Here is a 27,300-nt window from a genome sequence, read left to right on the forward strand (position 1 = left end):
GTATACACAACTAGTCTAATTATTTGATACAATCATTACCTGTAGAATTGAATATTAAATCACTCAACACTCATCAGTTGGTTTAAATGATATGACCATTGCAGCGTCGCATACATTTAGACTTTTTTTTTGCATTTACATTATAACAGGTGATATATTTTTACTTTTATTTTATGTTTTTTTCTATTGGTAGCTACTTATATTGGGTAAACCTCAGCACAACGTGTGTTTAATTCCATAATAATCTTAGTGTTCGTTTTACTTGAAGGCTATAGTCTTCAAGAAGAAAGTGCCACCTAGTTCCTTTAAGTATGTCTAAATGTCATACAAATATTTTGTCTACATTTCGTTATTTACTGTTTAAAAGAAGTATTTGCTGTTTGAGTCTTATGCGACTCTAATTATTACTGCTTTTCACATTACTTTGATATGAGATCACATTGCTGTCGAAAGCTGAAACCCTATTTCTTGTGATCTTCGTGAAGTCTTTGAATATCTGCTGTTACTTTTTGCTCTGTGTGCTCTGTCTTGCTATTAAAGGAACTGTAACATTACTGATAAATGCAAGATACTGAGGCCAGCTAGAGCCAAAAATGTATAATTTTGAAGCACTTGACCACCTATTGTCCATAAGAGTAAAATAAGTATTACTCTTGGTGCCACACCACCCTCTTCTGCCCACAATAGGCACCAGACATTTTAAGCACTTTAAGTCATAAAAAAATATATAATTTATCCATTTCCAGGTTTTAAGTATCCTATTATTTTGTAATTTGCCCTGCCTCTACTTTATCAATCTTTCCACTAAGGCTACCTCTCAGTAGTTTGCATCACTTATCTGCCTTTTTTGTACAGTTTTCTTGTTCAACGCATCTGCACAAAAGCTTTTTCGTAATTATGTGCATCATAGAATATTATTTTTTTGACACTTTTGCTTCTGTGGTCATTACAAGTTAGCACAGATAAAGTGCACTAAATTGATTCCAATATTTTTTTTTCATATTTTTTTTGTATTAATGAGAAACAGTATTTCTGTACAGTAAGCCAAATAATGTTGTTGCAAAAAATAAAACTGCTGATTCAACTTTGATTATTCACTAGGGGGCAGTGTTATTCAATTTATGTAGGAAACCATATTCATAAATGGATTTTCACAAGTAACTAAATATTTTGTGAGGTTTTGTTATATATAATGCCTCAATATTGTTTTTCTTTTTTAATGTTGTATTGTAACAAAAATAAATAATTTAATTCCGTATTTACAATTCCACATGTCATAATTTCTGTGGGATTTCATTTGTTTTGTTTCAATGGCTGAGATTATCATTTCACTTTAGCAAGTAGATAATTATACTTAGATTGTGGAATAATTATGAGTTCTTTAACCTTATAGATCATCCCCACAAAGACTTGCATATTTCTAAATACACAGATAGGCTGCATAATTGTTCTTTATTGCTAAGCTGGCACAAGCTAGTGTGACCTCCATTGCCATGCAGTATATTCATATTTCAGTTGACAAATTGTATGCCATCAACTCTTTTGATATCCCTTTACTCCAGTTAATCTTTTCTGTCTAGAAATCCAAAATCATATTCATTTTTTATCTGTTGTGTTATCCAGACTAAACCTTTTAAGTTTTTTGCCCAAGGATTATATGAATACTCTCTGGATAACAACCGTCCTCCCCCACTCCCTGCCTTGGGATCCCTGTATTTTGTTCTTGCTATTAATATAATTTTCTTGCTATTAAGATTAGTATGTATGAAGAATAAAGCAAATAGATGTATGTTTTATTATATTCTAAGCTCGGATTTGCACAGTTCTCTGACAAAGGCATCAAAGTATTTCTTAGTCTTTAATGCTACAGGATGAGGGAATGGAGTCTGATTTAATTCCAGAACACAGTCTCCAAGGTACTTTTTATTGCGTGATACATAAGTACCCATGTCTCGCTTTACTCAGGAGGGATACAAGACTTAAGTTCTTTAGTGGTAATTAACATTAATAATACAAATTTTGATCATGATGTTTTAGTACTGGGGGGGGCCGGTAAGCATAATGGCTGTTTCTGGTGTGAAGTGGTAAATGTGCAGTCACCATGCAACCAAAGGAACATTTTTATATATTGATTATCTCAAATTTACCACTTTACACGGTGGGGTTGGTATTCTTCTTGCAATATACCTTTTCGACCCCTCTCTAAACATAGCTCTTATGATTGTGACCATATATCTCTATTTTGGTCTTGTCACATCACATTACAGTGTGCCAGAAGCTGCGAGGGGTGTCAAGGTGTTGTCGGGCATATTGTAACTGGTCTTTGTAGCATTGGCTCAGTAAAGGCTTCTTTCTGGCAAAAAGGAGCCAAACAGCTATGTGATAATAAATGGCTCCATATGATCACTAGCCTTCAATAAGACAGTCTTTTGCATGATCAGTCATATTTTCAAAATCAATGCCAACGTTTCACAATTTCTGTCAGGGTATGCAAACCTTAACGCACAACTATATATATATATATATATATATAAAGTCCAAAAATAATTACCGGCACTCCAGGGACTTTGCAAATGACCACACAAACAACTTCGGTTTTTAAGTCAACGTTTCAGTCTTGTTTATTACAGACTTTCATCAGGACATCATGTCCTGATGAAAGTCTGTAATAAACAAGACTGAAACGTTGACTTAAAAACCGAAGTTAAGTCAACGTTTCAGTCTTGTTTATTACAGACTTTCATCAGGACATCATGTCCTGATGAAAGTCTGTAATAAACAAGACTGAAACGTTGACTTAAAAACCGAAGTTGTTTGTGTGGTCATTTGCAAAGTCCCTGGAGTGCCGGTAATTATTTTTGGACTTTATATTATTTACTGCTGCAGTTATTTGGCACCGGGCAGAAATTTGGCATTTGGAGTGCAATTGTTAATTTTGGACTTTATATATATATATATATATATATATATATATATAAAGGCATGAGGGTTAACATTTTTCATTAGTGCGTTTTTTGAGATACTCCCCAATATGTATTCCTGCTAGCCTCCAAAATGTCAATAAGAATAGAAATGTGTCAGTGGGTTTTGTTTTTGTTTGTTTGTTTTTCGTTTCATCTGTATCTTTCTGACACCTTCATTACCTTGTTTTACATAATTGCAACATTAAACGTCACAGGAAAGTGATGCATTTACAAATCTCGCAATTCTGAGGAGAACAAAATCCATGCTTATTACTGACCCTTTGTATATGGTTTGCCGTTATATGCTAGTGTATTTATTACCATTACGCACATAGCTTCAATGTGTGCTCTGCTGTTTTATGCTATAGTTTGTAGTTCAGAAAATCCACTAAACATATAAAAGCTTAGTGATCCCTTTAAGTTTTGAGTGGTCTCCCTTGTGAATGCATGTGGAGATTCTGCAGAATGCCCCCATATCCATATGCCACTTTCCCTACCACTCAACCCCTTGGCTTGCAGACATCTGCCATTCTGGTTTACCCACCACCAGTTAATTTCAGCCCTGGCTCAGCAAATCCTTTGTGTACACTTATTGGCAGAACCTTCTTTTAAAGAAGAAACGGTATTTCTGGTTAATGGATTCTGCAGCTTGAGCTGTAGCTTCTTTTCTACAAGATAAAACAGTAATTACAGTATTCACAAAGTAAAATGGCAGTCTTTTTTGTGGTTAGTACTTTATCCCCTTCGTACTGCGTCTTCTTTCGAAGACCGTGTACCCATTTAAATTTCCTTGTTCCGTACACGTGATTCGCTTCAGAAGCCATCACGTGCACGGAACTGAGGCGGATTGGCTGCCAGGGATCGCTGGGGTCACCCAGTGGTCAGTAGCAGCCATCCCCTCGGGATCCCAGGATTCAGAGTGACGCTGGATTGCGTATCATCAATGACGTACCTGGTACGTCCCGGTCTGCTGATAACACGTGACCAGGAAGTACCATGTACGTCGCGGTCTTGAAGGGGTTAAATATATATATTTGAATGTCAAGTTGTTCATATAAACAAAGTATTTGCAGTTAAGTTAAGTTATTCTTTTTTTTTTTTTGTAGGCTTATGGAATGTCTGCGTTGCCCTTACGTTTTATTATAGGTTACAAAAGTGTGGTTTATGAACGCTTACAAAACGTGGAAGATATGGAAGAACTGAAAGTGAAAATTGAAAGAATTAGGTCAAAGGCAAGTAGAAAATATAATTTAAATTAGGCAGAACAAATACTTGAGAATAATTTGTTTTCAAACCTGTGTGTATTTGAGAAAATGTAAAACCGTGGGTATAATCCTAGTCAAATTAATCTCTGCCGTAAAAAAATGAATTAATAATTAGCTCTTTATATCTGTAACTCTGGCTCTTTGTATGGGTATTTCGATTAAAGTAATACTCATGATGAGAGCATGGAAAAATTACTGCTATAATGGCACCGTAACGTGACTATAAGCTGGGTTCTTATCACAAAGTTAGGCAGTCATAAGTGTCAATTATGTTTGAAGGGCCGAAAATGGTATGCAGATGAAAGTGTGATAGAAGTATACAGTTTGAAAGACGAGATTACATTTAAGGAAGGTGTAAATTAATGTCTTCAAAGTGTTTACTTAATGCTGTTCATAATTGAATAACATTGACATGATTTTATTATTTGTTGAAAAAATATGACCAGTGAAAGTATTGGAGATTATATATACGAAGATCCATTTTGAAAAGTTTAAAAAGTGGTCTTATCACCATAGCAATAATTGTAATGGCCCATTGGTTGCTATAGTGATAGAATACCTTTGCAAAAGAATCCTCTTTTGTACATAGCCCCTATTATGTTCCTTTCATTTTTAATTGAGAAGGGTCTGAGTATGAGTAAGATTGTTTAACCCCCACCACCACCTCTTTTCAATTTTTGTCACCTTTGTTAACAGGTATAACCCAAATTTAATTTATATAGATATAACATGCAAAACCAGATGACATAGTGATAAATTGCTCTATATTTTTATTAGCAAAGCCATTTGTAAGCTTTTAGAGTTCTTAAAAAGGGCTGGCATATCTAATATATTATAAAGGGATATGAAACACCCCATGATTATAATAGGTATATATAAAATATATATGGCACTTTTTTCATAAAAGCAAGTAATAAACTCCAGTTTCATGAAAATACAGTAAAAACGGCCAGTTGTGTTTGTACTGTAATTAATATGAGATGTTTCTTGGACAGAAATGTGGTAACACTTTAGGTAACGCCATATAACTTGACCAATTTCCAGTGGTTTTCCTTTATAATGTTGAGATTTCCAGATGACTCCAGGGCAAGGAACAAACTAGGATGTGTAGAAATGTTAATTTCAAATAAACCTTTGGTAGCTGATTTAAGCCAAGCGGTGCATTGATGTTACCAGAAGTCATATTGGTCTCATTGGTCTTCCACAGAAGGTCATAATAAGAAAGAGAGTACATTATAGGAACTAGCACCAGAAAATTAATATAATGTTCTATGTATGGGTTGATCGTTAATGTTTCTTCAAATTTAGGTCCCTAAATAACAAATTCTACTCAAAAGATAAAAATACTGCTATACCTTGTATAAGATAACAGGGAATATGTGTATAAGTTAGGGACTTTTTACTAGGCTACTTAAAATGTGATTTATAGGAAGAATTAGTGACTTTTGTGCCGAAACATTACATTTGTCCTGTCTACAGTTATCTATATACTCAAGCATTCTAGTACCATTCAGTTGTAAGGGATAGGGAAATAAATTTTGCCTGTCCAGTGTTTGAGAGAGAAATAATTTATGGTCATATATCTTTTTCTTCCATTGAGTGCTTTGTTGCCAAGATTACCACCATTAACTGGTTAAATGGCTGTATTCTGGAGTTTTACAGAGACATATTACAAAGATATATTTTCCAGTTCTAAAAAAAAACATATACACTTAATGATTTTAAAACAGTTAACACCATTTTGTTGAGCTGATCGATATGCTTTTTGCACTTCCATTCCTTACAGCCTGTAATACCTGTGTACATTGCCTGTCTGCTCTCAATGCCACATAGCCAAGGCAGACTTTAATTACCTGTTATTTATGTTACATTTTGTTATTATTTTTTGCTTTTATTACAATTTGAATTTTTTTCTTTTAAAAAAATCTAATGCATATGCAGTTTGTCTGCAATGTATGTGATATAATTCTTTGTTTTTTCATTTTTGAATTATTTTTTTGTTTAAAGTGCAAAGATGGAAGGCCATTATTAAGCATGGACAGGCATAACCTTCAGAAGCTTGAAGACAATTTGCGGACACTGAGAAAGAAGGAGGGACTTTTTGACCTTTACGAAAAGAGCTCTTGCTCAAAATTCTGTATAGCTATGCGGCCACTTAAGGTAATAACAAGCTTTTTAAGATTCGATATAATAAACATTTATTTGTTAAATATTGTAAAAAAAAACAAGCCACGTACATTGGAAGTGGGATAATGGCGTAATGTCCTAAAAACTACACAAAAATGTGTGTATGTATAGATGTCTTACATTTTAAAACTAAACTTAAATGTAAAATTCAGTTTTCAATTTTTCCTTCAAAATAGAAAAGCAAATGAGTCTGTGTATTACTTAAAGTCATAGCCTTTTTTATTTACTTTTCAATGAGTCAAGAGGTTGACTAATCATTTTAGTAATTAGCAATCTGTTATCTTTATACAAAGCAAACAAGTTTTCTTTCTAACTTATTTTTGTTACATTCATTTGGAAGCTTTTTGGCTGTTTTTAGCAGTATCACAGAACATGAATTGTCTTGATTTATGTTTATGGAGGTGCACTCAATATGTCCAACTACCGCTTTCTTTACAGTTTGTGCGTTTGTGGGGGGGGGTCTGGTTGTGGAGCCCTACCTTCTTGAACCATTCATTTCCTCTCTACCTTAGTTGGGTACAAGGGCTACTTTTTGTGAGTCTCTAATAAGTGTTTCTTCTTTCAGTCTTGCTAATAAAAATATTTCACTGATTTTTATGACATGGACTTTGGAAACGGTTGCACTAGCTGCCATTTCACTGCAACTTAACTTTCCAAAATGCTCTGTAATAATTAATTGCATATTTCAAATGTGCAGCTGTTCTCTTTTCATATTAAGGCTGGAAATATAATTCTTGACATTTTTTTGTGTTTATTAGATAACTGTTTTTCAGTGAAATCGTCCAGATGCTCTTACAAAAACATGCAAGAAATAGCACACATTGTAGAGCAGGATTCATAAATAAAATATATGGATTCAAGATGTTTTTACTTATTTATTTCTCAGCTATAGGGTTTTTCTGCAGTGCTGCTTTCATATTGGGCGATAACTATTGGATGGAGCATAGGCAAGCTTATATCAGTATAATGGATTTTAAGCTTTTTTTTTTTGACTTCTCAGAAACATCTTGCAAGTCTGTTGCTATTATGCAAGATGATCTTATCTCTGGATAATACAAACAAACCAAACACTAGTTGGATCGCCTTTTCCAACTAGTACTTTTCTCTTTCTCATTGAGATCTGTTCAAGAGGAGTTTCTCTTGCAAGAAAGGACTGACTTTGCAAAATGTATCGTTAAATGATGCTTTCATTAAATATGCATGGTTATGTGATTAGCCCATCTTGGAGGAAAACACTAGTTTTGGCCATTTATCATGCATAGTCAGCAAATTAAGATGTTAAACTTACCTGCATGCTCCTAATTTAGTGAAAATATGTCATATATATATATATATATATATATATCTATATATATCTATATATATCTATATATATATATATATATATATATATATATAGATATATATATATAGATATATATATATAGATATAAATATATCTGCATAATGATTTACTTCGCAGACACAGTGGGCTGTTTCCATAAAGCAAACATGAATCAGTTAAATAAATTAATGCTTTACACTGAAGCATGCCTGTTCATTTGTGTGTATGTGCGTGTGTGTATATCCTTGATACGGGTCTCCCTGGAGGGACACAGACATCATTTTTTGATGTGAATCAAATATTCTGTATTATTTATACAAGACCCATGAGTGCTGTGAATTATTGGTGGAGATATAAATATTTATTTATATAATAGTAAGCATTATTAAACACTCATCTACATCCAGCATGCAAGCCAGAAGACTTGCTTTTCCCACATAACTTGTATTTCATGTGACAACACTGAAGAAATGACACTCTGCTACAATGTAAAGTAGTGAGTGTACAGCCTGTATAACAGTGTAAATTTGCCGCCCCCCCCAATAAAAAAAAACTCAACACACAGCCGTTAATGTCTGAACCTTGGCAACAAAAGTGAGTACACCCCCAAGTGGAAATGTCCAAATTGGGCCCAAAGTGTCAATATTTTGTGTGGCCACCATTATTTTCCAGCACTGCCTTAATCCTCTTGGGCATGGAGTTCACCAGAGCTTCACAGGTTGCCACTGGAGTCCTCTTCTACTCCTCTATGACAACATCATGGAGCTGGTGGATGTTAGAGACCTTGTGCTGAGCATGTGCACTCAACTTCTTTGGTCGACCAATGGCGAGGCCTGTTCTGAGTGGAACCTGTCCAGTGAAACCGCTGTATGGTCTTGCCCACCGTGATGCAGCTCAGTGTCAGGGTCTTGGCAATCTTCTTATAGCCTAGTCCATCTTTATGAAGAGCATAAAGAGGGGAAATGGCTAATTGGGCCCAATTTAGACATTTCCACTTAGCGGTGTACTCGCCTTTGTTGCCAAGGTTTAGACATTAATGGCTGTGCGTTGTTATTTTGAGGGGACAGCAAATTTACACTGTTATACAGGCTGCACACTCACTACTTTACATTGTAGCAGAGTGTCATTTCTTCAGCGTTGTCACATGAAACGATATAATAAAATATTTACAAAAATGTGAGGGGTGTACTCACTTTTGCTAGATACTGTGTGTAATATATATATATACAGCTTTTACTTCCATTTTTACTGTGGACATGTACAGTTTAAGCAATTAAAAATTTTTGTATGGCCTTTTTTTCAGATTGTTTGGGGAATCTTCATAATCTTACTGGCATTTCTGTTTGTGACATCCCTTTTCCTTACAAAGTAAGTTATAATATAATTGGCTCTAGATGAAGAGGCCAAAAACTAGATGCTCTGAGGTTTAGATGTATCGTAAGGATGTATTTCTACATTGAGAAAGGTGGAGGTTTTGTCGAAGCATGTGCCAGTAGAAATGGTATAAAATTCACAAAACTGCAAGATCCAGCTGTCTAATTAAAATTAAAAAGGATTTCAGTCTAATTAATTCAGGCAATTGGTTCAACCTGCAGTCAGTGAAAACAGTGTAAATCATTAATTTCATTGATTATTGAGGAGTTAAGATAATGCATGTTTACTAACAACCCTTCCATTACATGTCTCTTGTATATAGAACGTTTTAACTAACATGCATTTGTTAGCATCTTATAGACAGATTTGTAGGGTTAATTCTGATTAATGTATTGTTTCTATTTTTAGTGTAGTAATTGGGCCATACTAGCCATTGTCCAAACATTATTTTATTGATGATACAAAGACCAATTTTAAACACATGAAATCTTAATCAAACAAAAACTTTGAGAGGTAAATGTAAGCCACCGAAAGCCATGATTAAGCAGCAAGGTAATTTGGTTGTCTTTGGGAATAAAAAGGTTATTTAACACCTACACTTTATAAAAGGCATCTATTTTAGATGGAGGCTCTCCATCTAGCCTCATTTGGCAGAAAGGAAATACCATCTGTAGTTAATGTACCATAGTATGCACATTTTCCTTTCAACTTGTAAGTAAAAATAACATGTCAAGCCAAAAAATGCTAAATGTTAAATCAAAAACAATTTTAATCTGGTTTATTATTGTGGATTTATTTAAATTGAGCTTATGTATCCTTTTCATGTATAAAGGTTTGAATCCGTTCCATATTCTGGCCTTAGACTGATTGGCCTAGGGTGGCAGGCCCGGTGGAGCGAGTGTGACTGTGTACTTGTATGACCAGGTAGAACATATATGGTGCCTGAATTTTACGGTTATGTTACCGTTACACATTTGTTTGCTCTTTTACAGCTTAGATAAAGCCCTCCACTCTGCTGGCTTCAATACTGGATTCATAATCTTTGGGACCAATTTAAGCAATCCTATGAACGCTCTGCTCCCTGTTCTGCAGAAGGTTAGTGCAGTTAAAACGCAAAAGTATTCAGTCTCAATTAAGTTTGTTCAATAAAGAAGGTGTTTGTAGGAGAATTGCAGTTTCAACTAACTTACTTCACTATACATCATAAAGGGCAAACTCAAATGAACTTTTCCTGCAAGCGTAGACCAAACTGATCATGTAAAACGCTTAGCTGAATAAGCGAGGTGATTTTTGATAATGCTCATTTAAATGAACAGGGCCAGCCAAGCTCTTCCTGTAGGAGACATTTGCTTGGGTTTAACCCAACGGGTGGTACTGTAAGGTATGTTGGTGAAGATTTCTTTATTTGAATAATGTTACAACTGATGTTCCTAAGATATGTTAAGCCATGTTATGTTTTTGTGACTGCTCTACAGTCCAGTTTTCCCTAAAAATGGAATGATAAACCTGAATGCCTTAATCTTTAGAACCCCCAAATTCATGTGTATTTACAGTGCTTACAGATTAAAATAAGTCATATTTATGTATAAAAAGCCCTCCTTATTTGTATATTATTATAGGATTTACATAATTCATCCCCATTAGTTCTCCCTTTTTTTTAAGTTACTGTTGCACTTCATTGGGGGCTGATTGTCTCTGGGGAAAAAAAAGAAAGAAAAAATGTAAATGTAAGTTTGGCTACCTTTTGATAGAAATCTATACTTGATGCATTTAACCAAAACAAAATCTGTACAGTTACTTACAGACGGAAAAGCAAAATAATGTCTAAAAAAATGTGGTTTTAATAAGATCATTTAGTAATGATAAAACCTTTGAAGGCATGATTTTCTTTTTGTTGTGGGATACACCTGGGTTGCAGAAGAGCTTCTTCAAAAAAAAAAAACTGCCATGAAAGGGTGTTACCAGGATAAATATACCAACATAAATATTTCCCAATGTCTATTTTCTGATTTGTGTTGTCTAAAGTAGCTTTAACAGGCATGGCTGAAACAGAGAATAAGGGTTTTTGCTACAGCCCCAGCATAATAGCAAAGCAACGTCAAAACTGGCTTCCTGATGATAGAAATTGCATACGGAGATACAGACATTTCATTCCCCAGGGACATTCGGGCAGAGTGCAAGATGGCTAAATGCAGAAAACTATAAATCAGTTTGGGAAAATAATATATCTTATATGATATTGCTTATTAAATATTAAATGGTAGTTTCACAGATACACTTTTATGGAGAATTTTTTTTTCTTTAATTTTGGAAAATTGGTGTCAGTGAGGAGACAGGATTATCATGTACATATGTATTCAAGGTCATTTATGTCTATTGGTATTTTTATACTGTCAAGGACGTTAGGAGGAATTAAAATTCAAGATCAGTTTAGTGACATGTTGTTTTTTAAGAATAACAGCAGTAAAGTTCTGGAATTCATTGCCAAATTAGGTAGGATTCAATGCCGGAGGTACATCCATCAAGAGTTATCGGATGTTAATCTTACCACAGGCTGCAGAGGTCACCAGCAATTACTTCAAACCATCATTGGTGATTTGGATGATACCAATAAAAAATACACTTGTCTAGCAAAAACTAAAATCCAACTTTGTAATTTAGTATAATTTAAAGGGGCAGTTTGGGGCCCCACCAGTAATAAATGTATCTTAAAATACAAAAATCTATGAAAATGTAATTCAGTGGCTGAGACCCCTGGAACTCTCAATTAAACTAGCTGGCTAGGAGTATCTCGTACATGCGCATTGCTTATCTGAGATGCTTTTGATGAGAAAACAAATTCTGCAAGGAAAATAAATGGAGAACTTAATCTGGCTGGATTTGATCTATTAAGAAGAATAAAAACAAACAATTTGTCTTTAGCCTTTGCAAGACAATTTGTATGTCATATACAAACCCTACAAATTCACCTCTGCCAAAAACATTTAACAGCAGCAAATACAAATATTTTCTCTCTCTCTTTAGATTGTAAGGTGATAATTTGTTTAACCCTTTTTCAGTATACTTAACTTGTGATACACCATGAGATAACTTAGTCTAGTGCATATTCAACGGTGCCCAATGCTTTACTCACAAAGTTTACTACACATTGTGTCCATCCTGAGTGAACTCTTGCTACAGAAAGAGCTTGGCTGGCCCTGTATATTGCCTAGTGAAATCAGTGAGATTTCTTTAAAGTCGCCTAGCTGATTGAGCCTATGCATTATTCAGTGAGAACTCGGCCTTCTCTGAAGGAAAAGCCTACTGGAGGATCACCCTTAATCAAGGACAAGGAATTCATAGTGTCGAAACCTCAACTCTTTTGCAAAATTTCCTGCCAACTCTGTTTAGTGAATTAACTCCATTATCCACTATAGGGTTTTTAAGTTTGAGTTAGAAATATCCTATTGAGGTAGTATACATTCACTGTGAAATGTTTAAAAATGATAGTGATAGGTTTAGATGTATACTAGCCACTAATCTACTTACTATATTTGCTTACCATCATCAAAATGTGTTAACATTAAGCATTTTATACCCCATAGTATGTTGAATGTGACATCTAATGTAATAAATTATCTTTATTGTTTGTTTTTTTTTGGTTTTTTTTTTTAGGTTTTTCCTCTAGATTACTTCTTTATTGCAGCAGTCACCATGTATTTGGTCTTTAGTTCAATGGCTGGATTAAGGAACATGGGAATATGGTTCTTCTGGATAAGGGTAAAGATTGTATCAGTTAAAGAATTTTCCTGCTGCATGAAGAATACATATTGTTAATTCAGGCGTGGTAGCTTGGAAAACTTGGTTGTGTCTTGTGCATATACCCTACTTGTGTATTAGAAAATGTGTTGTTGCTTTGCATGAGATTTATATACAGAGCAGTTAGTGTAGTGGTGGAAGTGAAACAACTTAAAGAAGCGATGATAATACAGGCCTGATTTAAAAATGTCATGATCCCATGTTGTGTGCCATATAAGCCAATACCTATTTTCCAGTCTTCTGTGATAATTCTCTAATTACGTTTTATTATTTACATTTGTTTGGATAGTTGTACAAGATAAAAAGAGGCCGAACACGACCACAGGCTCTTCTGTTTCTCAGCATGATCCTTCTGCTTATTGTTCTGTACACAAGTTACATGACTTATAGCCTTGCACCTCAGTATGTGATGTATGGAAACCAAAGATACCTGGCGAAGGTAAATTTTTATTTGTTTTCCACCAAAATTGCCCACACCGAAATGTACATGGGACACGAATACTATGCCCTTTCCAATGAGTTAAGGACGAGTAGATTAACAGAGATTTCCAACACTCCCTATATATCAGCTGCTAAGTGTGACGTATATATGTATATCAATCAAAAAACGTTTTTATATTTCATCGTTGGTTTTTAACTTAGTTTGAAAGTTGTACTACTAATAGCATTTGATTCATATATTTTTTTAAAACTTTTTAAAATACTTTTTTTTTGGAAAATATAAATGTAAGTGTTTTACAGTAGATACTATGATCTCTGACCAATAAAACTGAGTGGTATACTGTATATTGAATTTGTCTCCCAATTATTTTCCACTGCGGGTTCTTAATGTATATCTGTCTTTTTTCTTCTTCCCAGACCAATGATACACAGCAGGATGGTAATGGAAATTATACAACCTTTGTTTCCAAGGAATGCAGCACTGATGCCCCACAAGGTAAGTGGCAAATAGCATAAAATATGAAAGCTCTCTAAACACCTTTTTTAATAGCTATTCAGAATTTGTGGCAATACTTTAAACTGTAAATGTGATTGATTAGGTTGTCAAAAAGTACTGCCAGAGCAGAGCCTTCTTCTCCTTCTGTACAAGAATGTCTTAACATGTGTTAATGTTATTGTCAATTTTGTATATTGTCAGTCGTAATGTTATTGATTTCCACTCTCTTCCTATTGTAATAATGCTCCAGAATCTGCTGGCACTCTATAAATAAAATGTAATGTAAAAAATATTCTAACATAATGTTAAATATGCTATGTTACTTCATCATTTAGCCTGGAAGTGCAGTTTCAATTATTGAGGTTCTCAGAGTACAACATCTCCCATTTCACGCTATGGCAGAAAATAAATGTCCAGGTTTTTGCCTACGTGTGACAATCTCATCTTCTTTGTTCAGAAGAACTAATCTGCACATTTTGTGAGACCTCAACACCTCTCTTTTTCTGGATGTGCAGTTTGTGTGATCTCTTTAACTTTTGTGTAAATTCGGTGCCTTATTTCATGGTACATAAAATGCATTCAAAACACTCATTCATTATTTGGCAACTGTGCTGTGATGTCAAAAAGCAATCTAGTTCTTGTAAATATAATGAATACTAGGGATGCATCAATATATCGGTGGCCGAAATGTATTGGCCGAAAAGGGCATTATCGACAAAATGCCGAAATAAAATAATCGTCTGCAGGGGCCCTGCTGCTTACCTATGCTTTGGTCGCACAGTGTGCGAGCAGCGTCTCTTTTACCGGCCAGGAGAAGCAGGAACCCAGTGGAGTCACGTGAATGCATGTCGCATGACTCTGCTCCGTTCCTTCTTCCCCGGGGTGGGACAAGAGAAGTTGTTAGCACAGAGTGCAAGCAACACAGAGGGGAAACAGCAGCCCCTGCTAGTGAGAGCTTTGTGAGAGGGTGTATGAGTGAATATGGGAATATCAGTATGAGTATATGAATGTTTGTGAATGAGTGTGTGATAGCATGGATGTGTAAGTGTGTGTGGGGTAGCATGGCATAGGGAGGCTGTAATCACACTCCTATCATGCTCAGGTTCCAGCATGTACTGTCTGCCTGGGCATGATAGGAGTGTGATTGTTGTTAGCAATTATATACCGTATTTGCTCGATTATAAGACGAGGTTTTTTTCAGAGCAAATGCTCTGAAAAATACCCCTCGTCTTATAATCGGGGTCGTCTTCTAATCAGACCTCAAATAGAGGTCTGATTATGAGACTAAGATCCAGATCCCCCGCACCGCTGCAGGGGACCTGGATCCTCGTGTCGTCGCCCCCCCCACACACACACACTTACCGGTGCTTCCGGAGGTGAAGTTGGCAGCGGGGGTTTGTATGCGTCCGTCGCAAATACCTTCCCCGACTGTCAGAGATCAGAGTTCCCCGCACCGGTGCGGGGAACTCTCATCTCTGACAGCCGGGGAAGGTATTTGCGACGGACGCATACAAACCCCCGCTGCCAACTCCACCTCCTTCCGGCTGCCGCGGAATGAGACGTCAACCCGCTGCCCCGGCAATACAGCAGGAAATTGGAAGCACCGGTAAGTAAGTAAGTGTGTGTGTGTGTGTGTGTGTGTGTGTGTGGCATTTCTGGAATGCCTTATACCCCTATATGCCACTCTGGCACTTAGGGGGTTAAAAGGCATATTATGGGGCAGAGTGGCATATAGGGAGGTATAAGGCATTTCAGGAGGCAGAGTGGCGTTAAGGGGGCATTTAATAGAGCACTCTGCCTCCTGAAATGCCTTATACCTCCCTATATGCCACTCTGCCCCATAATATGCCTTTTAACCCCCTAAATGCCAGAGTGGCATATAGGGGTATAAGGCATTTCTGGAGGCAGAGTGCTCTATATAATGCCTTTTAACTCCCTTAATGCCACTCTGCCTCCTGGAATGCCTTATACCTCCCTATATGCCACTCTGCCCCATAATATGCATTTTAACCCCCTAAATGCCAGAATGGGATATAGGGGTATAAGGCATTTCTGGAGGCAGAGTGGCACATAGGGGGTCAAAAGGCATACCATGGGGCACAGTGGCATATAGAGGGTTAAAAGGCATATCATGGGCCACAGTGCCATATTGGTGTGGCAAGCCTGGGGGCAGATGTGCGTAACTGGGGGACAGGTTGGAAAATACAAGAAATAAAAACAAAAAAAAATATTTTTCTCAATCATAGCTTTTATTAAAAAAAATAGTTTACATGAATTAACATTTACTGGTAAAACTTTTTTCCTTTAGGGTCGTCTTATATTCAGGCTTTTTCTTTTTTTCCTAAGTTAATATTCAGATTTTGGGGGGTCGTCTTATAATCAGGGTCGTCTTATAATCGAGCAAATACGGTATATCAGGGCTTGACAAATTTGTTGTGAATCCAGGCGCCAGCTAAAAAAGTTAGGAGCCAGGATTTTTTTTTAAACTAACAGTTGGTAAGGAGTGATCTGATCATCATCAGCCCCTTACTAAACTCACAGCATTTGACCTGGAAGCACCCTGGACTTTCAGGTCAGTGCTGTTTTTTTTTTTTTTGTTTTTTTTTTTAAATAATTTTTTTTGATATATATTTTTTTTAACACTTTCAATGCTGATGTTCCATTGGAGCACAGCATTGATTGATATTTAGTCCCCACAAGCTTGTGGGGACAAATGTTAACCCCTACAATGCCACGAATGTGTTATAAACAATTGTGGAATTGAAGGGGTTAACGCTGCACTGTCGCTCTCATGGAGCGATCAGGCAGCAGGGGGGTGTTGGGGCTGGTCTCCACACTCATGTGGAGACCAAAGAGCCCTCTCCCCCTGTCACTGAAGCTGCCTCTGGCAGCTGGGAAGCAATTGCTGGTCTATAGACCAGCCATTGCAGGGGGGAGTCTCTGATGACTGCTGTAGGCTTCCATGCCTACAGGAGTCATCAAAGGGCTTGTGGGGGCTCGTTTTTGCTGTTGCTGGTCTGCCTGGACTTCCAGGCAGACCACCAGCAGCAGAGCCCCTTGAAAACGGGAATTAACCACTAAATGCCGTGATCGCGGCATTGAAGGGGTTAACGCTGCCCTGTCGCTCTCATGGAGCGATCAGGCAGCAGGGGGGTGTTGGGGCTGGTCTCCACACTCATGTGGAGACCAAAGAACCCTCTCCCCCTGTCACTGAAGCTGCCTCTGGCAGCTGGGAAGCAATTGCTGGTCTATAGACCAGCCACTGCAGGGGGGAGTCTCTCTGATGACTGCTGTAGGCTTCCATGCCTACAGGAGTCATCAAAGGGCTTGTGGGGGGGGGCTCGTTTTTGCTGTTGCTGGCCTGCCTGGACTTCCAAGCAGACCACCAGCAGCAGAGCCCCTTGAAAAACGGGAATTAACCCCTAAATGCCGTGATCGCGGCATTGAAGGGGTTAACGCTGCCCTGTCGCTCTCATGGAGCGATCAGGCAGCAGGGGGATGTTGTGTCAGGTCCCCACACTTGTGTGGGGACCCAATCAACACTGAACCCCCTTTCCTGAAGCTGCCTGTGGCAGCTGAAAACGCTATTGCAGGTTTCTCTGCAATCGCGGTTTCAGCCTACAGGATCACTCCGTGGGAGTGATCTCAGGCTCGGGGGCGGGCTCTGAGTGGCTGTGCTGTCTGCCCAGACTCCTGGGCAGACAGCCTCAGCAGCGCCCCCGTGTGGTGACACGGGGGCATTTTTTGTGAATGTAAGAGGCTGACAAACTCCTAGGCGCCAGGACAAAATTCTGAGTCGCCATGGCGACCTGGCGCCTGGGATTTGTCGAGCCCTGATATATATATCACTATCTCCTCCTATCATGCCCAGGTTCTAGCATGTAATGGTTGCCTGGGCATGATAGGAGTGTGATTGCTGTTAGAAATCACACTCCTATCATGCCCAGGTAACCAGTGCATGCTAGAATCTGGGTATGTCTGTTAATATATATTTCGGCCAAGTGAATGCAGAATTTTTGGGTTCAGTCCAGAATTTTCGGTGCATCCCTAAAACATAAAATCCCATTTGGAGACATGTGCCAACTAAAATATGTACAACATACTGGGTAAATTACTAGTTACAAAGGCAAACACACAATCCCCCGTTAAAGCTTGAAGATGACCACTGCCCAGTATGTCATCTTGGTTTCTGACCTTGTTTGTAATTAGGGCTGCAACTAACGATTATTTTCATAATCGATTCGTTGGCCGATTATTTTTCGATTAATCGATTAATCCGATAAAAAAAATGAATGTACATTTTTCATTTATTTAAAATAATTTAATAAACAAATTATGTTAAATACAAACAGCAGAATAAAAAAAAACTGATAAAATGCATTTCTTGTCTTTATTTCCCAACCAGCCCCCCCAATTTATGCACATTTGAGCCCAGGCTTGCCACGCTGCCTCCCACATATGCCACTCCACGCTGCCTCCCACATATGCCACTCCACGCTGCCTCCCACATATACCACTCCACTCTACCCCCACATATGCCACTCCACGCTGCCTCCCACATATACCACTCCATGCTGCCTCCCACATATGCCACTCCACGCTGCCTCCCACATATGCCACTCCACGCTGCCTCCCACATATGCCACTCCACGCTGCCTCCCACATATGCCACGCTGCCTCCCACATATTCCACTCCATGCTGCGTCCCACATATGCCACGCTGCCTCTCACATATGTTACTCCACTCTACCCCCACATATGCCACTGTGCCTGGTACGCCTTATACCCCCTGATACACCACTCCATCCTCCCCAGACATGCCACACTGCCTCCCAGACATGCCACACTGCCCTCCCCACATATGCCTTATATACCGTATATGCCTTATACCCCCAGATATGTCACTCCATCCTCCCCAGATATGCCTTATACCCCCCAGATACCTCATAGTCCCCTCATAGAGTCACAGACCTGTTCACAGCACACTGACACCATACTTTAATAAATAAGCACTGGGTTAATCTTCACTGCCCCCAGGATTTAGATTCCCCTTAGTCTTTCCCCCTTTACCCCTAACTGCGCCTTAAGTTAACTTTATTAAATTAATTAAATTAACCCTCAGTCCTCATCATTAAATTAACCCTAAACACCCCATTAACCATAACTACCCCTAAATTAACTCTAAATACCCCATCAAACACAACTACCCTAAATTAACCCTAAACACCCCATTAACCACAGCATCCCCTAAATTAACCCTAAAGACCGCATCAACCACAACATCCCCTAAATTAACCCCAAACACCCCATTAACCACAGCTGCTCCTATATTAACCCTAAACACCCCATTAACCATAGCTGCCCCTAAATTAACCCCCACCTTCCCTAACTTTCAGCAGCCCAAATATTAATTTTATACTTTCAGTTAGATGAGTGTCACAGGCATGTGGTTCTGGCCTTCTGGGAGAAGGAAGGGACGGGGCCAGTTGTCACAGTGATTACAGGGAGGGACTGGTAAGTAGGAGCTGCTGCTGTGAGTCAGACTAAACGGATTATATAATAAGGGGTATTTTGCAGAGCACATAATCATTAACTTTTTTTTATTTTATTATTATTGGACTTTTTTTTACATTTGGCTGGAACTGGATGGTTCCTCTGATGACATCATTGCATAATTATTTTTAAATGTTACCACTTTTTTTTTTTCAGCTTTTTTTCCCCATATTTTTTTATTATTATTTTTTAAATATTTTACCAATCACATTGGGATTAGAAAGCTAGGTTTCATTGACTTGCATGGTTTCAACCTCCAAGTGGAGACCCTCTAGCGAACTTTCCCAGCTTTGTTATTAAGTTGATCCCCTCCTAAACTCTTTTAAAACGGGTTTCCGCCGTCATACAGTGTATGGCGGATGTTGACGCCCTGGGAGGGGCCAGACATGGCCCCTGATGCATATCTCAGTGTTGCTGAATGCCTCGACATTGAGGCATTACAGCAACACCGTTTAATCGAAGAAAGTGATCGTAGATCACTTTGTAAGCTTGTTTAATGAAATGACATGCTAAGCACGTCATTGGTCGTTACCTGACCGTTTGTGTCGGACGCGCCTGGGCCGTCGTTGGGCATTAAGGGGTTAAACCCTTCTATTACTATTTAAATTCCAGGAATAATAGATGGATCAACTCTTACCTCAGCTCTTTCATTTGGAAAGACTAGAAGTAGCTAATAAGCCTGGCAAAATTAATCTCCCTGACGAGGAGCAATATAATCAAGTGGCATTTCTAGGTTATGCAATGGATTAGGCCGCCTGATTTACTGATCATGTTCTGAATCAGCAGTTACTCTCACAGGTGAATATAGTTGGCTTATTGCCCACACAGTATAACATCCCGATCAAATTGTAGATAACCCATCGTTGCCTGGAAGAAGACTAGTCTGAACTGGTCTTGGAGGTACTCAATGTTTCTCCCACTGATCCACAATCCAAGTTTTGGGAAGGCAGATACGATCACTAAACTTGCTTTATTCATGTATTTTATGATAAAAACTTTCATAGCATTTTATAGCTACTTTATAAAGTTTATCGGTTGAAACATGTATTTTCTTTGGAAACACCTAATAAAAACATTGAACAATTACTGGTATTAAAAATAGAACTTGATGTAGGCATATGTTTGTATATTTGCGTTTGTTTGACCTTGTGTTCTGGGGAAGTGGTAATGAAGGTAAAAAGTGAATTGATGATTTTCATATCTACTGTATGTGTTCTGGGAAGGAGCACCTGTACTCATGTAATGTGTAAGAGAGAACAGAAGTTAAAGCTATCGCCATAGCTATATGTGTTTATTGCTATTAAGATATATAATAAGATGTGATTTTGTGTTTGATGAAAAAAAACATATGGGGAGGTGGGTAGTTTGAAATCTGAATGTGGACAATAACCCTGTGGTCCAGACGACACCAGGGTACTTACAAATGCTAGATTTTTTAAATATTTCACGTTAATAATTTTGCTTGCTTGCTTTTTTTACTACTTTTTTTTTTACTAAGCGGTCTTCTTTTTCAGAAAGGTCAGTATACCTGAATATTGCTCGGATCCCCAAAGACACATACTGTTCTAATTAAAACACATTGTTAGCAAATCTCATTCTGTAATCTCTTTGAAAATCAAATGCTAGAGTAATTGCATGATAATACTGAAAACCTGTATAGCAAGCATACAGTATGTACAGTTGTGTTTGTAGCAGGCATGCCTAAATTGGCCTCTGTAAATAAGCCATACTCAAAAAGCAAATGCTGTAATTACAAAGGTTTTCCTGCAGTTTTCTTACACAGACTGTGTGCCCCATCTGTTCTTTCTCTGAACAATTGCTTCATCAAATACTTTACTGGGCAGAAATCCAACTGACCGAGTCTTACAACCAGCAAGAAATTTATGATAAACCCCAGTGACACAGTCCTCAGGTCATCACTTCTCCAGTGTCCTGGAAACCCTGTTAGACAAGGTCAGAGTAAATGCTTTATTAGCTAAGAATGCCCTTTTATGTGGGAAATAATACTCTGTGCCAAGAACTATCAGCAAGGGCACAGCGGTAGGAACACACTAGACATTTTATCATTTAGTAATCTATTCAAGCTGAGTAATTGTATAAGGAATGTTAAATATGGCTGCAATTGCCGCCAATAATATGATGCAATTGCAGGTATCTTTTGAGAACTTTCTTAGTATGGTAGTCTTTATTTTCAGAACTGCAATAGACTGCAGTTTAATGTTTTGTATGAACTTTGTGCCAGTTGGTTTTATCCATGCCATGTTAAATATTGGGCAATCCAAGCTCAGATAGCCTACCTCATGGGTGAGAAATTATTCTTTAATGCCATATCTTTGGTGAACCCTTTCACTCAAACTATACTGGTCAGGTTGCTTCTGCATTATGTACTAATTGGTATTTCAGGTTAACATAGTTTTTAGTCTTAAAGGACACGTAACTGATTATCAACAACTGTTAAATAATGTCTACTCCACTCTAAACAGTGTTTTCTGTAATAAATAACAGATAATAAAAGACACATAATAAAAGTACACAAGCCTGGGCATTGGCAAACAGGGTGCAAAAAAGATGACTGGAAAATAAATATAGATGAAGTATTTGTTTTATTTGAACAGACATAATGATGAGCACTTCTGGTGAAACATTTTAACACTATATGAAACTTTCCCACTGGAATATCTCACTGTTGTGGCAATAAGATCACCTTTAAGTCTTTGCAAAGGAAATGCTCTTTATAAAATTACCCACATTGGTAAAATTTTGCAGATAATCTTCCATGTATTCTTAGTTACATTTTTTATTATTAGATTTTATACAGATAGATGTCCTGATTTTCCATGAGCAGATATAAAAGTAGTTAGTGACATGAGAAATGAACTTACAACCTAGCTACACAACTGATTGAAATGATGAAGCTATATGATACGCCATAATGGCTTGTCAAGTGAGTCAGACACAGTACTGCGTGCATAGTCGGCATCCTGTTGTATTAAACAAATTTGATTTAGTAATGAGATAAAAATGGTAGAAGGTCAGCAGCTACAGTGAATAATGGTATGTAGACAATTGTAAATTCAAGACTTTTTTTCTATAGGTAGCATAGCATTAAGGATTTAGTATGTTATAAGCCTGGAAAGTCATTAAACGGAAACAAAAATCCATACTTGGTTGTATGACACAATTACACAACCCTGACATTCAAGCATATAAAACACATATCCCTTTTTCAATCTAGTATAAGGCAGACTGGCCGTCAATCTCCTATCTTCAAGACAACACAATGCAATGTACCAGTGGCTTGGTTTGCCTGTCTTCAGTTAGCTAGCTACGTTGTGACTGTGGCAAAAAACCCTTTCATTGGACTGAACTAGCCCCTTGGCCACTCATATATTATTTGACAGAGGCTGGACATACTCTACTTATTACTTATAATCAGTACCAATCACTTTATTTGTCCTCAGGGATTCAATTCTAGACACAGTGGTTTTCTGACCCAGGCAATTTGTAAAAGCTACACTACGGACTAATATAGGGTTGACATCCTTGATTTTATGGAAATGGCCTATAAAATAATTCATAATGTGTACTGCATACCAAAACAGCAAGCCACTGCAGGCTTACGTCCTACTAGCTATTGTCCATGTTGTCCAAAGCTTTTGGAGAAAGGTTTTTAGGCTTCATCCACTACAGTAGTTGGGCAGACTACTCGCTCTTTTGAACAATAAACTATTTAATGCCTTCTGCTTGGACTGGTTGGAATACAAGCTAAAGGGCTAAACATACATTTTTTTATTATTATTATTTTTTGAGGCCTGTACATAGAGAATATTACTTGCCAGCAGACCAAAAGAGCATTCCGATATACATTTTGGTATTGAAGAGCCATTGTAAAAAGGGGTGATTCAACAGGATTTCTATGACCTGACAAGAAGGCACCTGATTTGTTTTGGGAATAGCTGGGGAAAATAACCTTGGGGGAAATTGGTTGTATTGGATAAATTAGTTGCCTAACCAGGTTAATTTTATGGTCTTGATCTGTTTACTTCTTTATATTTCACCTGGGTGTAGACACAAGAGGAACTTAAATGCTACTGGGATGTCACTATATGATTGTCCCTGGCTTGTGATATTAATGAACATAAGTTGCTTGAAGAATTTAGTTATTCTTGTTTTTTTTTGTTTTGTTATTGAATAACATTTACTCAAAGTAAATACAGAGAATTATGTCTGTTTTACATAACTGTGACCAGGAATATCTCTGAGAAAGGACTTCACTCCGTAATTGGGTGTTATATCTGTTTTGTAAATGTTTTTCTGGGAAATGCAATAAAGTATTGAAACTTAAATATTTTTTTTCCTTTAGAATGGTTTTAGTAGCCATGAGGCCTGATACTGGGCTAGTTGACAGACCCTTGGTTTGTCCCCACATGTTGCAGTTTCATGTTGTGTGTCTTGTTCCATGTTTAACATATCAATGTAGTGTTTGGAGCAGTAAACATGTAGATTGTTTTAGTTTTAGCTTAACAATTGTATTTTTTTCATATTTTAGTAAATATGCCTTATTGTATTATGTTATGTGTATAAACATTTCAGATTGCCTATGGGTACAGGTCAGAGAGACCTAATATTTTGACAAAATAACTTTCATTCTAATAAATAGGATTTTAACTCATAGTGAACTACATTTCTGACATGAAAAAATTGTTTATTCAATTGAGATTATAATAACCTTATTAGTTGAATTGTACAGAAACGCATATATATATATAAACACACACTATATGGAGAAATGTGTTGGGACGCATGGCCATTACACCAACAGGGACTTTTATGACCTCACATTCTAAATATATAGACATTAATATGTAGTTGGTGCCCCCTTTGTAGCTACAATAGCTTCCACTCTTCTGGGAAGACTTTGCACAAGGTTTTGGAGTGTTTTAATGTCTTGGTATGCTTAATGGGACATACCAAGACATTTTGGACAATGCTGTACTTCCAACTGTGGGAACAGTTTGGGGAAGAAGACCCTTTTCTGTTTGGTGTGGAAGGACTTGACTGGCCCTGTCAGACACTTTTTGGATGAACTGTAACAGAGATTGTGAGTCTGACAAATGCTCTGGATGAGTGGGCAACAACTCCCACAGAAACACTCCAAAATCATTTGTAAATCCTTCCCAGAAGAGTAGAAGGTGTCATAGCTGCAAAGTGGGGACCAATTACATATTAATGTCTATGTTTTTAGAATACAATGTCATAAGAGTCGCTGTTGGTGTAATGGTCAAGTGTCCCAATAATTTTGTCCATATAGTGTGTGTGTGTGTGTATATATATATATATATATATATATATATATATATAATAAATGTGTGTCATATAAGTGTCTTGACATTGATTATTATTGTAATGAGAAAAAAAAATTGTTTCCTTATTTTAACAGACCAGTGCATGGTGACCCGAACATACTTATTTCTTCATAAGTTTTGGTTCTTCAGCTCCATCTATTACTATGGAAACTGGACTTTCATTGTTGTAAGTAATAATCTGTTTTAGAAAATGTTTAATTGGCAGTCTAACAAGTTTACTTGACCATTCATTGTATTGAAGACCACACCCTTTTCACTCACCATTTCTATTTTTTCACTCTTTTCCTCAATCTATGATCATTGAAAAGTGAACCTGTTAAGAACATATTATATGGCATCATCCTAAAAAGTCTGTGGAAGCAGATAGGTCCATTTTATTTAACATAAAATAATTTACTTTAAAAACAAAAACACATTTCTTTATTTAAAAAAACATTTTTTAATAAGGTGTAAGGTTTTAGAAAGTGTGGCAGAAATCAGGCTTGTTTTAATAGCGTGTCAGGCAGCTGATCTCATAACAGATCAGCAAACAGCATGCTGGCACTTTAGCCCCCTGCCTCCGAACATGTTCATAAATTCATTACACTTTTTACATTTATTATAATTTACAGATCAGTCTATTACTGCTGCATTCTCAGACCCCCCCAGAAAAAGGCAATCCGTTTAAAAATGAAAGTCTCATATGTACTGTTACACTGTCTGGAGGGTATACTCTGCAGTGCCACCACAAGTGGGCTACTGGGGTCTATTTTGTTAACGGCATATCACATACGTGTTTGGGACTGAAAGGATTAAACCCTTTACAGGTAAATGTTCAAATTGTAATGTGATACCTATTTCAATTGCAGGCTTTTATTTTTGGATTCATTGTATCTTGTTGCAAGGGCAAGAAAGCAATCATTGAAGGAGGAGTGGAAGATGAGGATTCTGAACTTAGTGATACAGATGACTTTCCATATATTTAAAAGTATACCATATTTAGCAATATCAGCCTACTTTTACACCAAAGGCTATATCTCTGCAGTGTACAAATACAATAAATGCAATTATTAAAATGTGAAATTAAATATAATAATTTAACATGCTAAGTGTTATTTAACACATTGCAGTAATTTTATGTGTGAATTGTATATACAATTGGGGTTATAGTTTGAATGTACTATGCACTAAAATAATTTTGTAAATATTAATATTTTCTGCTTTACTCATCATACAACCTTTTTATTTTCTTCAGATTACTGTTTTTGAATATGACTTATAAATTTACCTATTTGTGCATTTGACAGTTATTTGTTAAGAGAAGCAGTTTTGGAAATATTAAACACTAACTGGTAATTGGTTCTCCATTTGTATTGGCTGACCTAATGTTTTTCAAATTACATTAAAACCTGTGAGTATTTTTTTATATTGACAGTAAAATAACATTCCTGGAACCACGTCGTTTGTGTTTGTTACTTCATGTGCCACTGTAAAATAATGCCACACACAATCAGCAGCCACAATACACAACAGGATTTTACACAATCACTTCTATTGATCACAAAAAGTATCCTGAAGTGCCAACATATGTTGGATCCAACTTTTACATATGCGTTCGCTTTTACATATGTGGTTGACAGTGAAAGGATTAAGCGGTAGTTCTGGTAAAGGGGGCTGTTCATTTTCTCATATTTTGTCAGTAATATCTAGCTATAAGCTTATATAGCGCATAAACAGGGTAAACCCTGCTTCTGTGTGCCCAGTGGGACCAGAAAAAAATGATTTAGGAGGTGATGGTTGGAAATGCCTTGTTGAAGAAGAAGAATTTTTAATTGAATGTATGATATTCTTTTGTTGTCCTGATAGGTGGAGGGAGGGTGTTCTAAAACGGTGTACCTAGTACATAAGGTAAACAGCCACCTCATACTTCCTTGTGGTATGTCTTGCTAGTATGTCTCTGAGGCATGAAGTGATTATGATGGTATGTCTGCGAGAGGTTTGATGCAAATGTTAAAAAAAGATCGGTGATAGGGAGCACCCCTGGGGGACTCCACAAGTTACTTTAGTGGTTGGAGCTTTGAAATTGCCCATGTTCATAGCCTGTGTTCTGTCGGTCAGGGGAGATATTACCCAATGTAGCACCAATGTGGATGCTTTTGGACTTGGGTTGTCATGACCTTTTCAATGACTTAAGCCAGGCATGGGATGTTAGCGGTTGGTCTAAATGGATATCTGGGTCGATCTTAGCTTTGGGTTTTAGTATGGGTTTAGTGATGGCTTGTTTAAGTTATGGTTGGAGCACCCCTTGTTTGATGCACTGACTATGAAATGGATTGGGGCAATTATTGCTGGTGTGCAGAGTTTGAGGGGACTTTCTGGGCAATGGTTCAATTTGCATGATTTTGGCTTGGTCTTAGCTGTGATACTGAGTAGGTCAATCTGTAATGTGGTTGGGACACAGTGTTTTTTTTCTTGTCTTTCCATGCATCTCTTGAGCCACTACTCCCTGTTCTTCCTCCACTGATGTTATGCTTTCCTCACCATTCTTTTTAAG

The 27,300-nt window shown here is 37.3% G+C and overlaps 1 protein-coding gene across 1 annotated transcript in view; it reads left to right on the plus strand.

Moving 5' to 3' along the window:
• Positions 1-26,200, plus strand: part of LMBRD1 (LMBR1 domain containing 1) — a 47,484-nt gene extending 21,284 nt beyond the window's left edge. The window contains exons 8-16 of the mRNA XM_053458859.1: positions 4,070-4,195; positions 6,236-6,388; positions 9,043-9,107; positions 10,106-10,208; positions 12,768-12,872; positions 13,201-13,350; positions 13,770-13,848; positions 24,842-24,933; positions 25,616-26,200. Coding sequence (XP_053314834.1) covers positions 4,070-4,195; positions 6,236-6,388; positions 9,043-9,107; positions 10,106-10,208; positions 12,768-12,872; positions 13,201-13,350; positions 13,770-13,848; positions 24,842-24,933; positions 25,616-25,732 — 990 coding nt within the window. The 3' untranslated portion in view covers positions 25,733-26,200. The remainder of the gene's footprint in view (positions 1-4,069; positions 4,196-6,235; positions 6,389-9,042; positions 9,108-10,105; positions 10,209-12,767; positions 12,873-13,200; positions 13,351-13,769; positions 13,849-24,841; positions 24,934-25,615) is intronic.
• Positions 26,201-27,300: the final 1,100 nt, after the last annotated feature.

The sequence above is a fragment of the Spea bombifrons genome, chromosome 3, assembly GCF_027358695.1.
Source record: "Spea bombifrons isolate aSpeBom1 chromosome 3, aSpeBom1.2.pri, whole genome shotgun sequence".
Taxonomy (NCBI): domain Eukaryota; kingdom Metazoa; phylum Chordata; class Amphibia; order Anura; family Pelobatidae; genus Spea; species Spea bombifrons.